The sequence below is a fragment of the Schistocerca piceifrons genome, chromosome 2 (assembly GCF_021461385.2).
Source record: "Schistocerca piceifrons isolate TAMUIC-IGC-003096 chromosome 2, iqSchPice1.1, whole genome shotgun sequence".
NCBI lineage: Eukaryota > Metazoa > Arthropoda > Insecta > Orthoptera > Acrididae > Schistocerca > Schistocerca piceifrons.
Window position 1 is genome coordinate 743,124,258 of NC_060139.1, and position 14,119 is coordinate 743,138,376.

Here is a 14,119-nt window from a genome sequence, read left to right on the forward strand (position 1 = left end):
AGAATGTATAAATGAATCGTTTTAACCTGTGTTTAAAGCAGCTGGGACTGGGACTTCCAAAACTGGATGTACTACTACATGGGAAAACATGGTAATGAGAGACATACTACCGCGATTCCACTGGATATGTAGATACTGGTAGGTCAATCAAGCTTGTACAAAATTTATATTTAAGAAGTAAGCCTACATTGAATGTAGAATGGCATCAATATATTACAATGCAGAATAGTAGTAGTAGTACTTTGTGTGTGTGTGTGTGTGTGTGTGTGTGTGTGTGTGTGTGTGTGTGTGTGCGCGTGTGTGTGTGTGTGTTTTTTGTCCTTTTTAAGGAAACTAAAATAGTCCTTGCGTATAACAATACCCAATGAAACTAGTATATGCTTACCAAGTACTAAATTTTTCCCCCTCACATGTGTGTAGTTGCCTCATTACCAGGAAAACCAGGGAAACAGCCAGACACTCCAAGACTTCATTAAAATTACCTCCAAACCTTTTAGTGAGAAGCCTGACACTACACAAAATGTTAAAGTAAGTCTCACTGTCACTTAAAATAGAGGCTGGATCACCAGATAAGAAGAGAGATGTCTACTTGTCAGAAAATAAAATACACTTCGTTAAAATATGTTGTGCTTAAAGTGGTACTCCAAAAGTTCCATATATTGACTGATATCACTGGAAAAGGAAGTCGTGTGTTTATGGACGATGTCCTATTCTTAGCCTGGTAACTCTCACTTTCTTGCATAATTGTGATTGGCAAGAGGTATACCGTGCTCAGGTTGTTAATGTGACTGTCCACAGCTTGTTGTTTGCTACTTTCAACCACTGACAGAAATACAACAGCATGCTAAATGATGCTACACCACATCACGATGTCTGTTCTTTGTCTCCTGGCACAAAAAGTGAAGCACTCATAAGACTTGGTCAAATGTTAATGTAACTCAATACACCCACACTGAGCATATAAGGGGCATGAACATCGCCAGATGTCGAGGGATCACTGTGAGACCTGACAAGAGTTTGATGGAGATGTCATTGTAGGTCTCCAATTGGCCAACTGGTTAAGTCATGCCATATCCAGATTTGTGAGGCAGTCTGCTGTCGCAATGGGCCAATGTTCAACTGCATGGGGACATGAGAGCAGGCATACTCATACCAAGATTCTGTTCGGCTGTGTCTGACCACCACAACAGAGGATCGATGTATTGTGCACCAAGAACACTGTGACCCCTCCAACTCTGTGTCTGCCAACCAAGAACAAGTTATGGACTCACTGCACCTTTGTGTGTCATTCTACACCAATAGCTGGGAGGCTAGCAGCAGACAGACTAGGGAATTACTATCCCAAGCACAACCTGACATTAACACACCACTAACAGCTGTATTTGGAGTGATACCGTGACTAGAAAGCAGGGACTGCTGATGAATGGCCTCACTTTGTGTTCAGTGATGAATCGCGGTTCTGCATCACACTAGACGACCATCATTGGCAGTTATGGTGGCAACCTCAGAAGAGGTTCCATTCTTTCAGTATCTTGGATAGACATAGACTACGTGTTACTGCAACATGATTTGGTAAGCCATTATGTATGACTCCTGGTCACGAATGGTAGCAATTGAGAGAATAGTGACAGCAAAATGGTATGTCACAGACATCCTGCATGCTTATGAGTTACCTCTCACGACAGTATTGTCATGCCATTTATCATCAGGCTAATGATTGTCCAAACATGGCATGAGCCTCTATCAACTGTCTGTGTTATATTAAGGTACTCCTATGGCCACCCAGACCTGCCCTTGAACATGTGGGGGACCGACTGGGATCTCAGCTCTGTCCCAGTGCCTGTAGCCAGGACATCCTGCACCAAATACAACAGTTGTGGGCCATCTCGCCTCAGGAAAGGATATAATGGCTTAGTAACACCCTTCCCAACAAAATCAATGCATCCAGACCACAGGAGGTGCAGTCATACTAAATAAGTGGGCTCATACTGTCAAATCCTTTGTAAATTTGGCTCAATTTTGTAATCACTGCCCCATAGTGCTCAGAGCCATTTGTAATCACTGAAGTAGTATCACATACTCCTTCAACCTGTGAAGATTTATTTTGCTTCCTCCTCCCCTTCCGAGTGGTTTTTTTTTTTTTTTTTTTTTTTTGGGGGGGGGGGGGGTCAGGCAGTGTCCTTGCTTCCTGGAAGGAAACATTTCACTGCTTCCTGATATATCCTGGTATTCAAGAGAATGCCTTGACATTGCATCTGTTGTACTGCTTCTTGAATTTCCATAAAATAGCTTTCATTGATTGTCAAGTGGCTGAAGCTATTGAAGAGATGGAATCCTAAGTATCAGTACTACTTTGCTGAGGTAACTCAGAACATTTCTGATGAAGATTCTGAATTTTTAGGACTGGACCAAGACAAAACAGTAATTTGATTAAACAAAAAACAACAGAAATGAATGACATAATAAAAACATAAGTTTCCTCTGCCATTTTTACAGACTCCAATGAGTCTACACCATTTTGTGTACAGAACAGTTACCTTCAAGCTAAGTAAATTCTTGAGGGAAACCAAATGATGTAGGTATGAATGAACAATTCCAACTGAGGAGAAAGGCTTCCACACATAATGTATGCAAGTGCATCAATAATTTCAATTATTTCAGTTCAAATTACTTCTGTTTCTGATATTTTCTCAGTTTATATTCAATTCCGAGAAACAAATAATACAAATCAATTTTTTTGGATCTACATCATAAGTAATATCTAAAGTTCAGTCACAAAGGATAATATTTCAAACTCTAAATGATTTTTGTTCAGCTTAGTTAAAAGCTGCAAAGATGCAATTATTTCTGACTCATTCTTACTTTTTTTGCAGCTTCACTTTTTCCAGGGTGTACACACGGACAAGAGAGGGTGGAGCGGTGGGCGAACTAAATAACTTAAAAAAGAAAAACTTCTCCGGATTTTCCATTTAAAAATAAACATTTTCCCCAGGTGAAAATACAGTATGCCCTGAGAGAAAACAATTTTTTTTTTCATGTTACGAGACAACATACTTTCCCTTGGGGCTATAAAACTGATCAATCCTCTGAATGTCAGAGGTTTTATACACTGGCCTAAAACTTCCTGGCACTTTAGGAAACAAAACCCAACAAAAGACAACACATTTTTGGAAGATCTTTCTATGCCTGGGAACATGTATATTGCATATTTTTGTATTACGAATGTATAAATATGGATTCCAAATACAGTATGGTAGCTTCTGAAGCACTGAAATCAAGACTGCAATGTACTTTTGTCAGCCAATTGTAGCTCGTGCCATGTGATCTTGCCAACCAATGATAGCAGATATTCCGATCACAGGACAAATGATGTAGTCAGCCAATAGCAACATCACTTTAAGTAGCACGATCACACAAATACAAAACATTAATGGCTTAAATTTATATACAGACAGTACAGTTACAAAAAACGACACAATAAAGAAGCTACGCCTTCACATATAATATCGTTTGTAAAAAAAATTTTGTTGTTTTTTTCTGAGAGTGTGGTTAGGCAGGATCCTAAGAGCACAGTTTGTATATTTCTCACAAGCACCACTATGTACCGAACATATCATGAGTTACCTAGATGAATGCAGGTTCTGTCGAGCACATGGACTGTACCGCAGAAAAGCCAATTACACGTGAAATTAGTCATTAACTAATCTCGTACCTTATTTTAAGGATAATTATACTTTTTGTCATCACTATTGTCTAATTTGTAATCTATGGAAAAACTAAAATAAATATGAAAAACTAACTTTGAAGCTTGGTCTTTTATAGCGCGTGTTACCAGTCAAGAGATATCAAACACAAAAGTGCTAGTAAAATTTTTAATAATGGCTAGTCTTCTGTGCCCAAAATTTTTCTAAGTGGATGCTCCTCAAAGTATTAAGTGAAGTCAAACACTCCATGATTTAAAATATTCACCACATATTCTCACACATAACATAATTGGTCTTGCATAAAAAGAAATGCACTTTGAAAGTAACTCTTCTCAAACTATCATTCAAAATATTTTGCCACAACCTTTTAGAAGTGTAAGCTGTTGTGATGTCATGCTCATCAAAAGCAATTTGCACAGGGTTCGTCTTAACGTCTTTGACACATTTTATTGTTGGCAGACACTTATATGTACATTGTGTTTTGTTGTTGTAAATGGCACATTTTCTTTGCAACTTAAGTTTCATTTTAGTGTTATTCCCTCATTCTTCTTTCATTGCTGCAGTATTATTTTACAGTAACGGGCTAAAGTAAAATTCTTTGTTAGTGTGTCAATTCTCACTATCAAAATTACAAAAACTTAACTGAAAACTAAAACAATGAAAAATTCCAGAGTTTTAAAAAAATTCCTGGGTATCTTCCAGGTGAAAAAATTCCTAGGTCTGTCCCAGGGCATTTACACTAGAGACGGGCTGTTCGTGAACGAACAGGTCCAAAGGAACGATTTCAGCAAGATGAACGAAAGGACCGAGGAACGAATTCCAAGAAACTGTCTTTCATAGTTCACTTCAGTCTCAGCCGTCTACTTATAGTTCCCGGGAACGAGAAACGATCGCTTCATAGTTCACTAGTTCACTTCGGTTGCGGCAGTCACATCAGCAGTTCTTGTTCCAGCCTCGGTCGCATGCTTGTCTCATTCTCAGTCTCCCTCGGCCGCACTTGTTGTTCTTCACATGATCACCTGTTGCAGTTATGCTGCCGACTGCTCCTAGGTAGTTCAGTATCCAGTTGTTCATTTCGTTCACTGCGGTCGCCCATTTTACATGTGTTTCAAACTGTTCTTGCAACTAGTTCTGGCTATTCAGCGTCCATGACCAGTGATTAAAAAGTATTTTATAGTTACGTAAATTACATAAAAATTACGTTGTATGTCATAGGTACGTCTTTTCAGGCAACAAACGGGCATATCAGCTCACTTCATTATATCGATGAACAGCGAAAGACATACTAATAACAAGGCAAGCTTTTTTGTTATTAATATATTTTTTGATTTCATCGGCTTGATTTAGCAACTAACTTTCAATAATTTGCTTAATTTGTAGTGTAAGGAAATTCATATACAACGATTTTCGTGTATCTTTCATATGCAAAACATTACATTTAGGAAGGCTCTAATTATTTTTAAGTTTGATTGTTTCCAATTTGCATTACCTTCTGGTTTGGTTTCTTTGGGGGGGGGGGGGGGGGGGGAAGATAAGTGGGTTGGGGTTCATTTTGGCTCAGTAAGAAATGTCTTTTCAAATGGAGAGGCAGTTTGATGTGCAGACAATGTGATGTAGACACCAGCAAATTGCAAAAGAAAACTATTAATGTTGGTTTGATAGACGACTCATTACTGGCCAGTTATTTAATGTGAGTAATTCCCTTGTGAATGTGAATTATTTTACATAATGGAACAGAAAACAAAGACGTTGCACTTGCTACAATCTTCCCTTGAAAAGGAAAGGTATAATACTACTAGTTGTGAGTGTCCGCAGCAATTTTTCCAAGGAGAGGGGCAAGGCTCTAAAATAGCCATTTTTGATATAAATTAATTGATCGCTTTTGAGATGTGTCATGCTACCGGAACTCTCCGCGAAATGATGGATATCGATTCAATATTTGTATTTATTATGGGTAGGCTACTTTGATACTTATAAGACAGGCGTGATTCACGATTACCTTCTTTGAAGTAAACCTTTCTGTGTTGTTATTTTGATTCTGGAAATGACACATTTCTCAAGTTGACGATCTAACATTATATCATTTTACGATAGCATTTAACATGTATTCAAGAAAATTACCAGTAAGTTGGGAAATAAAACAGCAAACTACTTAGAAAACATATTTTTATCAAGTACTAGTAACGTCAAACTGATACTGAAAACGAAGAATCTGAAGTAAGAAACTATCAGAAATGAGAATACTATTGGTTATAAACAAAAATGAACCAGTCATAAAGAACCTTTGACTAATCTTTCTCGAAAGTGATAAAGCAGAAAATTTTTTTTAAGGCATAGCGCAATGCACATGGAATTCTGTTAAACAAAACATAGCTCTAGGAAGCGCTACCTTTAGCTATTGTTGATTACGTTAAGAAAGCTGTGACGGGGAATTCGGTTCCACGACAGCGGTGAAACGCCTCATACGCAACTCCACAACAATATTTCGAAGAAGGTAGTGAAGGAAGTCGGTACGGCACAGACAAGCAGCTATTTTCCATCTTTCTTTGATCCAAGGTAAAACAGCATGTTCATTGCTATGGAAAGCAGGCTGACTTACAACCGAATGAAACCTGCGCTCCATAATCGAGTGTCTGCTCTCATATTTTGTAAAGAGAATATGATAACTTCTACAATATTATTTTAGTGGTACGGGGTGGCACACGAAAAATCGGCCCCGAGTACTAGACTGCCCATTGTCCCCCAACAATCGTCATCTATTGTTTTGCCATTGTTGCTTGCATTAGCTTATTTGTTATTTCTTCTCTGCCTAATTATTACATGTTTATCTGTTTGTCGTATCTGCTCGTAACGGGCAACAAATCTTGCGTAATTGGCGAGCAGTCTGTACTTGGGGCCAGTTTTCCATGCGCCACCATATATATTATCTCCCTGTGATCAGCCACATAACGCTACAGTTGGCTAAACGAGTGGTTCTGCAGGATCATGAAAATTACTTCTACAAGTGTGTGAGAATTCTGTAATGAATAAAAACTCTGTACTCCATGGGTGAGGGAAGTGCGTCCTCTTGGAGCCCTCCATCTGTCAGTCACCTACACAACTAGTTTTCAGTTTTTCATAAGAACCGTATACCAAGCACAAATGAACGGTGAACGAGTAAAAGTGAATGATTCCCAAAAAAGAACAATCAGCAGTGAACTATTTCTCAAGGAAGAACGAGTTTGCCCATCTCTAATATACACCCTGAAATCACATTCAGTATAGGCAAAATTACATTTCACTGGAACTTGTACTGACACGTTTCTTATTATCCTCAAGAAACTAACACTGACTGGTTGAAAATGTGTCATTTAAAATCAACACTTAACTTTCTTTAAAGTGAAAACCTAACAAAGACTGCCTTTTCTGCCGATTCTGAAAACTGTTTTGTGACACATTATGGAAGTAAGGATGGATTAAGAGTGAAGATTATACATCATACAAGAACAGTGAGTATTTAACACAGTATTCCTCATTGTGGATGAAAAGCGGTTGGTGGCTATTGAAAAAAAGAGGCTACACTTAAACCACTTCACTTTTGGGGGGGAAAGGGGGGGGAGGGGGGGGGGGAAGACAACACTATCTTTTTGAACAAAAGTTCCGTAGGAGATGAATCTGGATCAGACTCAGGAGAAGTCATTAACCCATTTACAAAGTTGAAGAAGAATGTTGTATCTCAACAAGGTGTTATAAGTAATTACAAATCAAAATATGCACCAATAAATTAATTTTTACTTGGGAAAGGCTCTTATATGAACACCTCCACTAGGAGTAAGTTATGAAAGATAAATACCAAATCTAATGAGATGTTTAAAATAATGAACATCCACTATTTGAGGCACCAATTAAATTACTATCTATACAATGAGAACGACAGATGCAGATTCAGGCTCAACGACTTACCTTTGGATGATTCCTTTCCTCTGTGGCTACTCTTGTGTAGCAATTGGTGAGATAACGTAGGGCACGTTCCTGGGGATCAGTCAGTGGAAGAGCTGGTGATGAACGTTCCTGCTGTTGTAATGGTGAGGAAGGAGGATATGGGCTGTCACTGCTGGATGCTGTGTGAGGAGCAGGACTTGCCAAGTCACCATCACGGTCTCCTTCTGTTGTTGATAGTCCTGACACTTCACTTTCTGGATCCTCACCACGCTGGCACACTATCACTAACACTTCCATTATGCACTGGTTTACTAAGTCCTGTAAACATTCAATTTTTTTTGTCTTACAAAAATTAACAAACAGCTCCTCACACAAACAGAGAGGGACTTGTATCTGTTGCAGCTGATACAATTAAAACATACACTAAACAAATGGTGATTTTTACCTAGAGTATTCTGGAGTAGTTCTGAAAATTTGCTTCGCTGTGTTTTTAAGGGTGCTGATTATGAATTTCAACTTTGTCTCCTCGGATATTCCCCGTAAATATAACAGAATATATCCTTAAAAATCAGAGTTTTTGTTCATAACTTGAAAATGGGCTCTTTCCAAGTAATATAATTCCATGTTGGATGACACAAAATTAAATTATCTACAATTATGAACCTAATGAATTTTCTTGTCTACTGCAGCATCTTGGAGTAAGCGTTTATGGAAATTACAGTAACTGGTGGTCCATCACTTGCTCAATATTTCAAATTTTTATCAGTTCTGTTATTTACACAATAAAATATTCTTCTTTCTTTCTTAGTGGGCTATTCATATAATTGGTTTACTGAATTCTCTATCCACTAATGAAAATAAATATTAAAAAGTGTTGAAAGATAATGAGGAACTAGAACGATTTGCAGGGATAAAATATACATGTTGTCTAAATTGTGCCTGCAACATTATATTACAGACAAGATTAAATACATTGTTGTAGTTAAATATTTAAATGAAAGTAGTTTTTATTGTGGAAAGTCTGAGAAGTACAGAGTCCTCTCTCTCAACACCCTATGCTCGCCTACAAAAGGCATAGATGATGCTGAACCATTCCTTCATGCCAGGCTCTTATACTGTGAACCCCATTACTACCATGAAAAGACATTATGAGATGGTATCCATCAGGATTTCAGTGTCAACTTGCTAGGGTATATACTGTCTTCAGATAAAATGGCTGATCAAATATTACCACATTAGCCTCATGACGTAATCCTCCAGTCTTTTCCATAGCATACAAAAGCAAATGAAGTATTTGTCGTAGTTACTACACCTGCAAAGGTTACTTCACAAGAAGAATCTTGGCTGACTTCCTCCAAAAAATTACTTCCACCATGGAACACTCACTAGGTTTTCACTTTCAATATAAAGCCAAAAGAAGTCAAGCATGGAACGAATAATAGATTACGAAGATAATTAAATATTACAAAGATCTTACACCTTAATTGCAACTATACCTACATCATTATTCATTTCATTCAAACACAGTTGTTTCCACTTATGGCCATCAAACACAATTTTATTTTTTTTATTTAATGTGATTGCAATTCTGAGTATCACCCACCTTAAGACAGAAATCTCACATGCAAATATACACACAGGCATAAATATGGCAGTCATTCCAAATGAGTACAAACGGTGTTCAGGTCATACTATACACAAACATAAAACCAGGCAAAAACCACAACAGTAACATAATTTTCCACACTTTTATGGCTCTGCTTGACAGTTGACTGCCAAATTTGATGGAGTTTTAAATAGCGGCAGTGCCTAAATGTATATTTGCATTTGAGATTTATGCCTGAAGATGAGTAGTACTCAAAATTACAATCATACTAAATAAAAGAATAAAATAATTTTTGAGAGACACACGCAGTAACAATTATTCTTACTAAGTGCATAAAGGCTGTGGACCCATTCCACAGCAAGCAATTCCATTCAAAACATTTTAGCTGACCAGTTCCGCAAGTTCCCATGAATTGTGCTGGTAGTATGGTCTTTGCTCAATGAATATATTGATATGGAACAATTACATTTTTTGGAGTGATACAAACAACAAGAAATTGAATATTAAAATCTGCTTCCTGAAAACAAATTGAGAGAAGTGTTGCATATGAGCTTTCACAGGTATACTTATGACAGTAAAAGTTTCAGAATACAAACCCTTCCTGCAAAGTGAGCAAAATCCCAATACATGACTTAACTTTCAGGATTCATACTTCTTGTGAATTTACAGTTACAAACCTTCCTGCAATTATGAAAAAAATTAATTTGAGATTACGTCACTCATATTACTGTGTACAACAGTGGTCGAATTTTTCTCCCATTTGTCAATGATCCCATGTTTTTTTCCAACACAACAATGTCAAGGGAAGGGCAAAATGTGTCCTTTCAGATGACAGTGTAATGACCAGTATTATGTATTAATGAAAGATTGAAAACTTAACTGAAGAGAATTTCTGTTGTTATGGAGAATCTGATATGATACTGACACTTGTTCTGTTGAAGAAAATAAATAGCAATTTATTTGGATACGTCATTACTAGTATGCTGCTTCCTTACATTATAAAGAGCAGAGCTTTCCTTCCCCCCCACCTCCCCCCTCTACGTGGAAGACACTTTCAATCTTATCCAGCAGTTTGTGTACAGAAAATTCACACTTCTCATTCTTGTTTTCGAGAGAGAAAAATATCTGTGTAGGTACCTTATACATTCCTGGAAGGACCAGTTCTTTCCTTTCTTCACTATATGATGAAGTATAAAGCTTCCTTATGCAGGAAAAACAACACTGCCTATCTGCTGATATTAAATCTAAAATAGCTTGTACATGTCACATTATGGTTTGTCTAACTTATAATTTGTGGTTTTAGTACATTCCCAGAACTTTAAAGTCCTAACACTGTACACAGAATTTTATTTAGCCATGGGAAATCACCTTTCATCATTCATTCACGAACTGCCGCAGAATCACAATCCACACAAAAATATAATTTTGATTGCAGAGAAACGTACAGATGAAAATAATTGTTGGATGTGACTGCCTTGTTGTTGTGTTGACGACGACGACGACGACGACTGGTTTGGGGGGCACTCAACTGCACGGTCATCAGCGTCCATACAAAGTCCCAGTTTTTACACAGCCCAATTTTTTACAAAATCCAATCCAGCAATTGTCATGAATGATAATGATGAGGACAATACAAACACCCAGTTCCCGGGCAGAGAAAATCCCCATCCCAGCCAGGAATCGAACCCGGGACTCCATGATCCAGAGGTAGCAACGCTAGCCACTAGACCACGAGCTGTGGACGGCTGCCTTGTTAACCCTCTTAACATGGGCTGCAATAAAATTTTCACTGATACATTGTTTCTGATATTATCTGTAAGCTATGTTTTCCCCTTGTGACATTCACCTTCCCCATCTTGCTTTACAATATGTTTATAGGTCTTCCTGTTTTGCTTCTGTCATTACACTTTCAGAACCCAATGCACTATTGTCTATCATGCTCCAGTGTATTGAAACAAATAAAACTCTTCAAATGCAATGTGAGAACAAGATTGTAAATGAAGCCTCATGAAAATGAGCTATGGCCAGTAGAGGACGATGATGGGGGAAGAGAGAGAGAGTCAAACAAATGGGACTAGCGTGATGCTAGGAATACATAGGCTGAGAAACAATTAGATAAATGGATGACAGCAAATGGAGTGAATGAGAATGCAAAAAGAACAGTAAACAAGCTGATCAGGTGTGCACTTGCTCCAAGAAGACAAAATGAACAAGTAAAATGGACAAAGAAAATTATGGAATCAAAACTGTAAGTTAATTTAGTCCTACTCAATTTAATACTGACAAGTAATGCGGCTTGAAAACTGCAACAGTGTTTTCAGGTTGGGGGGAGGGGGGGGGGGACTGCATTGTGTGTCTTTTCATGCATTTTTTTTTTTCCATTTTTGTGAACACTTGTGATGGTAACAGTGACATTTATAATCAGCACACCAAAAACTATAAAGACTAAAATTTTCAGAACTTCTCTAAACCTTTTCTTCGACAGATCCCTTTCTAATCACCATTATAAGTACTTAAATAATTTAAATACTGTATTTATCCAATTATAAGAGCTGGTTTTCTTCTCAAGATGTGTGATTCAAAAATACAAGGTCATAGTACATTCACAGATTAAACTATTGCTACTGAGATCAACATCTCTATTTTGCATAATAGATTAATATGGGGGTCATCTTGAATTTACAGGGAATACTTTTGCAATTGAGGCTACAAGCCGATTTATTTTGAAGAATTTGGAAGGGTTGGAGTGGAAACAGCATCACCAGCTTGGCTGAGAAATGGGTCAAATATGGGGAGAGGAGTCGTGGGTGTGCAGGTAATTTCATTGTGCTGCCAAACATACTCCACAAAAGTATAAATTTATGCTGGAGACGTTGAAGGTGTAAATAGGGGATACTGGCATACTTACGTGTTTCATGCAGCAATGCTGCCAACACTCACCTTGAAAAGTATGATGGGAATGAAAAGGGGGGGGGGGGGGGGGGGGGGGGGGGGGACAGCTGTTGCTACTACCCATGCAATATGAAAGAGCAATGAGCAGACAATATGTATGTAAGTAGGAGACAAATATAGATGTGAAATTCGCTATGTATTCCAGTATTCCAGCTGTGTCCTCAGATCCCACTATAACAAAAACCTTGGAAATCTAACCATATTTGTGGAAACAGCCAAATATTTGTGACAACCAAACAGCTGTGCTTATAGGATGACGATGATGATGATTAAAGATATAGATAACATAGATGACTTGCTTATACAGTAAGCAAAAAGAAAGTGAAGATGAACATTAATGTAAACCATTTCTTTTTGTTATTTTATTCCTCCTCCTATCGTCAAGATATAGACAATCAATAAATGGTGTTGATCTGTTAGAATATTTTAAAAATAAATTTTCTCATGAAGCAATTTTTCTTTAGGTCATCTTATATTCAGGTAAATGTAATTGCTAAACTACAACAAATATTTAATGTTTCTAATCCAGTCACTTACATTACTATGCTACAATCTACATTTATCACAAAGTGGCCAACAGCACTGGAGACGTCAACAGTAGTCGGCACAAGGAGCGCCTCGAATTCAGCACCCTTTCTGTGAGCTGCCTATTAGTGGTCACTGAAGCAATAGTGGCATGTAAGATCTATAACAATGATGAATCCAGGGCTCTGACAAGGAGAGGTACGCAGCAATGGAATTAAGATCCTAGGTATCACACATTGAAACCATTCATCCTGGTGGACTGTCGATTATGAGTAACCCAGGAAAAATTTATGGAGTTTCATGTGATAGTCTACAGTGTTAACACGCGAGCAGTGGACACTAAAACTGTCAAGTTTTTATATTGTCATTCAGTGTTCTATTTAAATTGCCATACATCATACTGCATTCAATTTAACAATATCAAAAGATACAGTTTACCCATGAAAGTATGTAGTTTATTATGTTGTACCATGGTGGTAAGTTCCTATGGGACCAAACTGCTGAGGTCATTGGTCCCTAGGCTTATACACTACTTAATCTAACTTAAACTAAGTTGCGCTAGGGACAGCACACATATCCATACCAAAGCGATGACTCCAATGTCCGACAGGGAGGGGGGCAGGGCGGTGGAGGAGGGAGGGGGCGGAGGGTGGTGGAGGGGGGGGGGGGGGCACGAACTGTGGCGAGGCACCTCAGACTGCATGGCTACCCCATGTGGCATTACACCATGATTGTCAAATTTATTGGCTTTAAATTGTTTACAAGTGACAAAATAAAAAGTACTTTAAAAATTATATAAATTTGATTTTGCTTCTGTACAATTAACACTACACTTAATTTAAAGAATGCTAACTAATGTCCATAAAACCTATAATCTATACATATTTCTGAGTAAAATGACAAAAGAACAATGAAATTTTTACTATTTTTTACAGAGATAATGAATGTAATAATCGGATAGTAAATTACAGTCTCCTTGATGTACACAGTTGTGTATCACCTAACATGTGTTTTGGAGCATAATACATTTTTCCAAACCATGGAAATTCCTTAGCTGGTTTTGTTCTCCAGTATGGAAACAATGTAGCTGTTTGGTGGGTCTCATATTCAGTATGACTGCTACAAAACATCTTACCTCAGCTATTGTGACATTCTTCCATTTTTTATATGGGCTGGACAAAGTAGCAGCACATTTGTATATACATAGCTTAGTTGAGCAATTTGTTTCAGTGATAATTACTGAAGTAATGCTGCAGTGAAAAATAAACTGAAATATTCAATTGCAGAAGATCTCATTGGTGGCAATTGCTTTGGTCCAGGCACCTTGTGAAGTGGATGCGGTAGTGGTTGTTGTGTTTCAGGTGCAATCACTTCACTGTAGTGCGTATTTTCCATTCTGTTTACACTTTCA

The 14,119-nt window shown here is 37.8% G+C and overlaps 1 protein-coding gene across 2 annotated transcripts in view; it reads right to left on the bottom strand.

The window, feature by feature from the left end:
* Positions 1-14,119, bottom strand: part of LOC124777944 (ubiquitin conjugation factor E4 B) — a 297,870-nt gene that overhangs the window by 237,884 nt on the left and 45,867 nt on the right. For both annotated transcript variants that reach the window (XR_007015809.1, XM_047253495.1), the window contains exon 6: positions 7,647-7,943. Coding sequence is in view for 1 of the 2 variants with exons in the window: in XM_047253495.1 (XP_047109451.1) it covers positions 7,647-7,943 (297 nt within the window). In the remaining variant the exon portion in view is untranslated. The remainder of the gene's footprint in view (positions 1-7,646; positions 7,944-14,119) is intronic.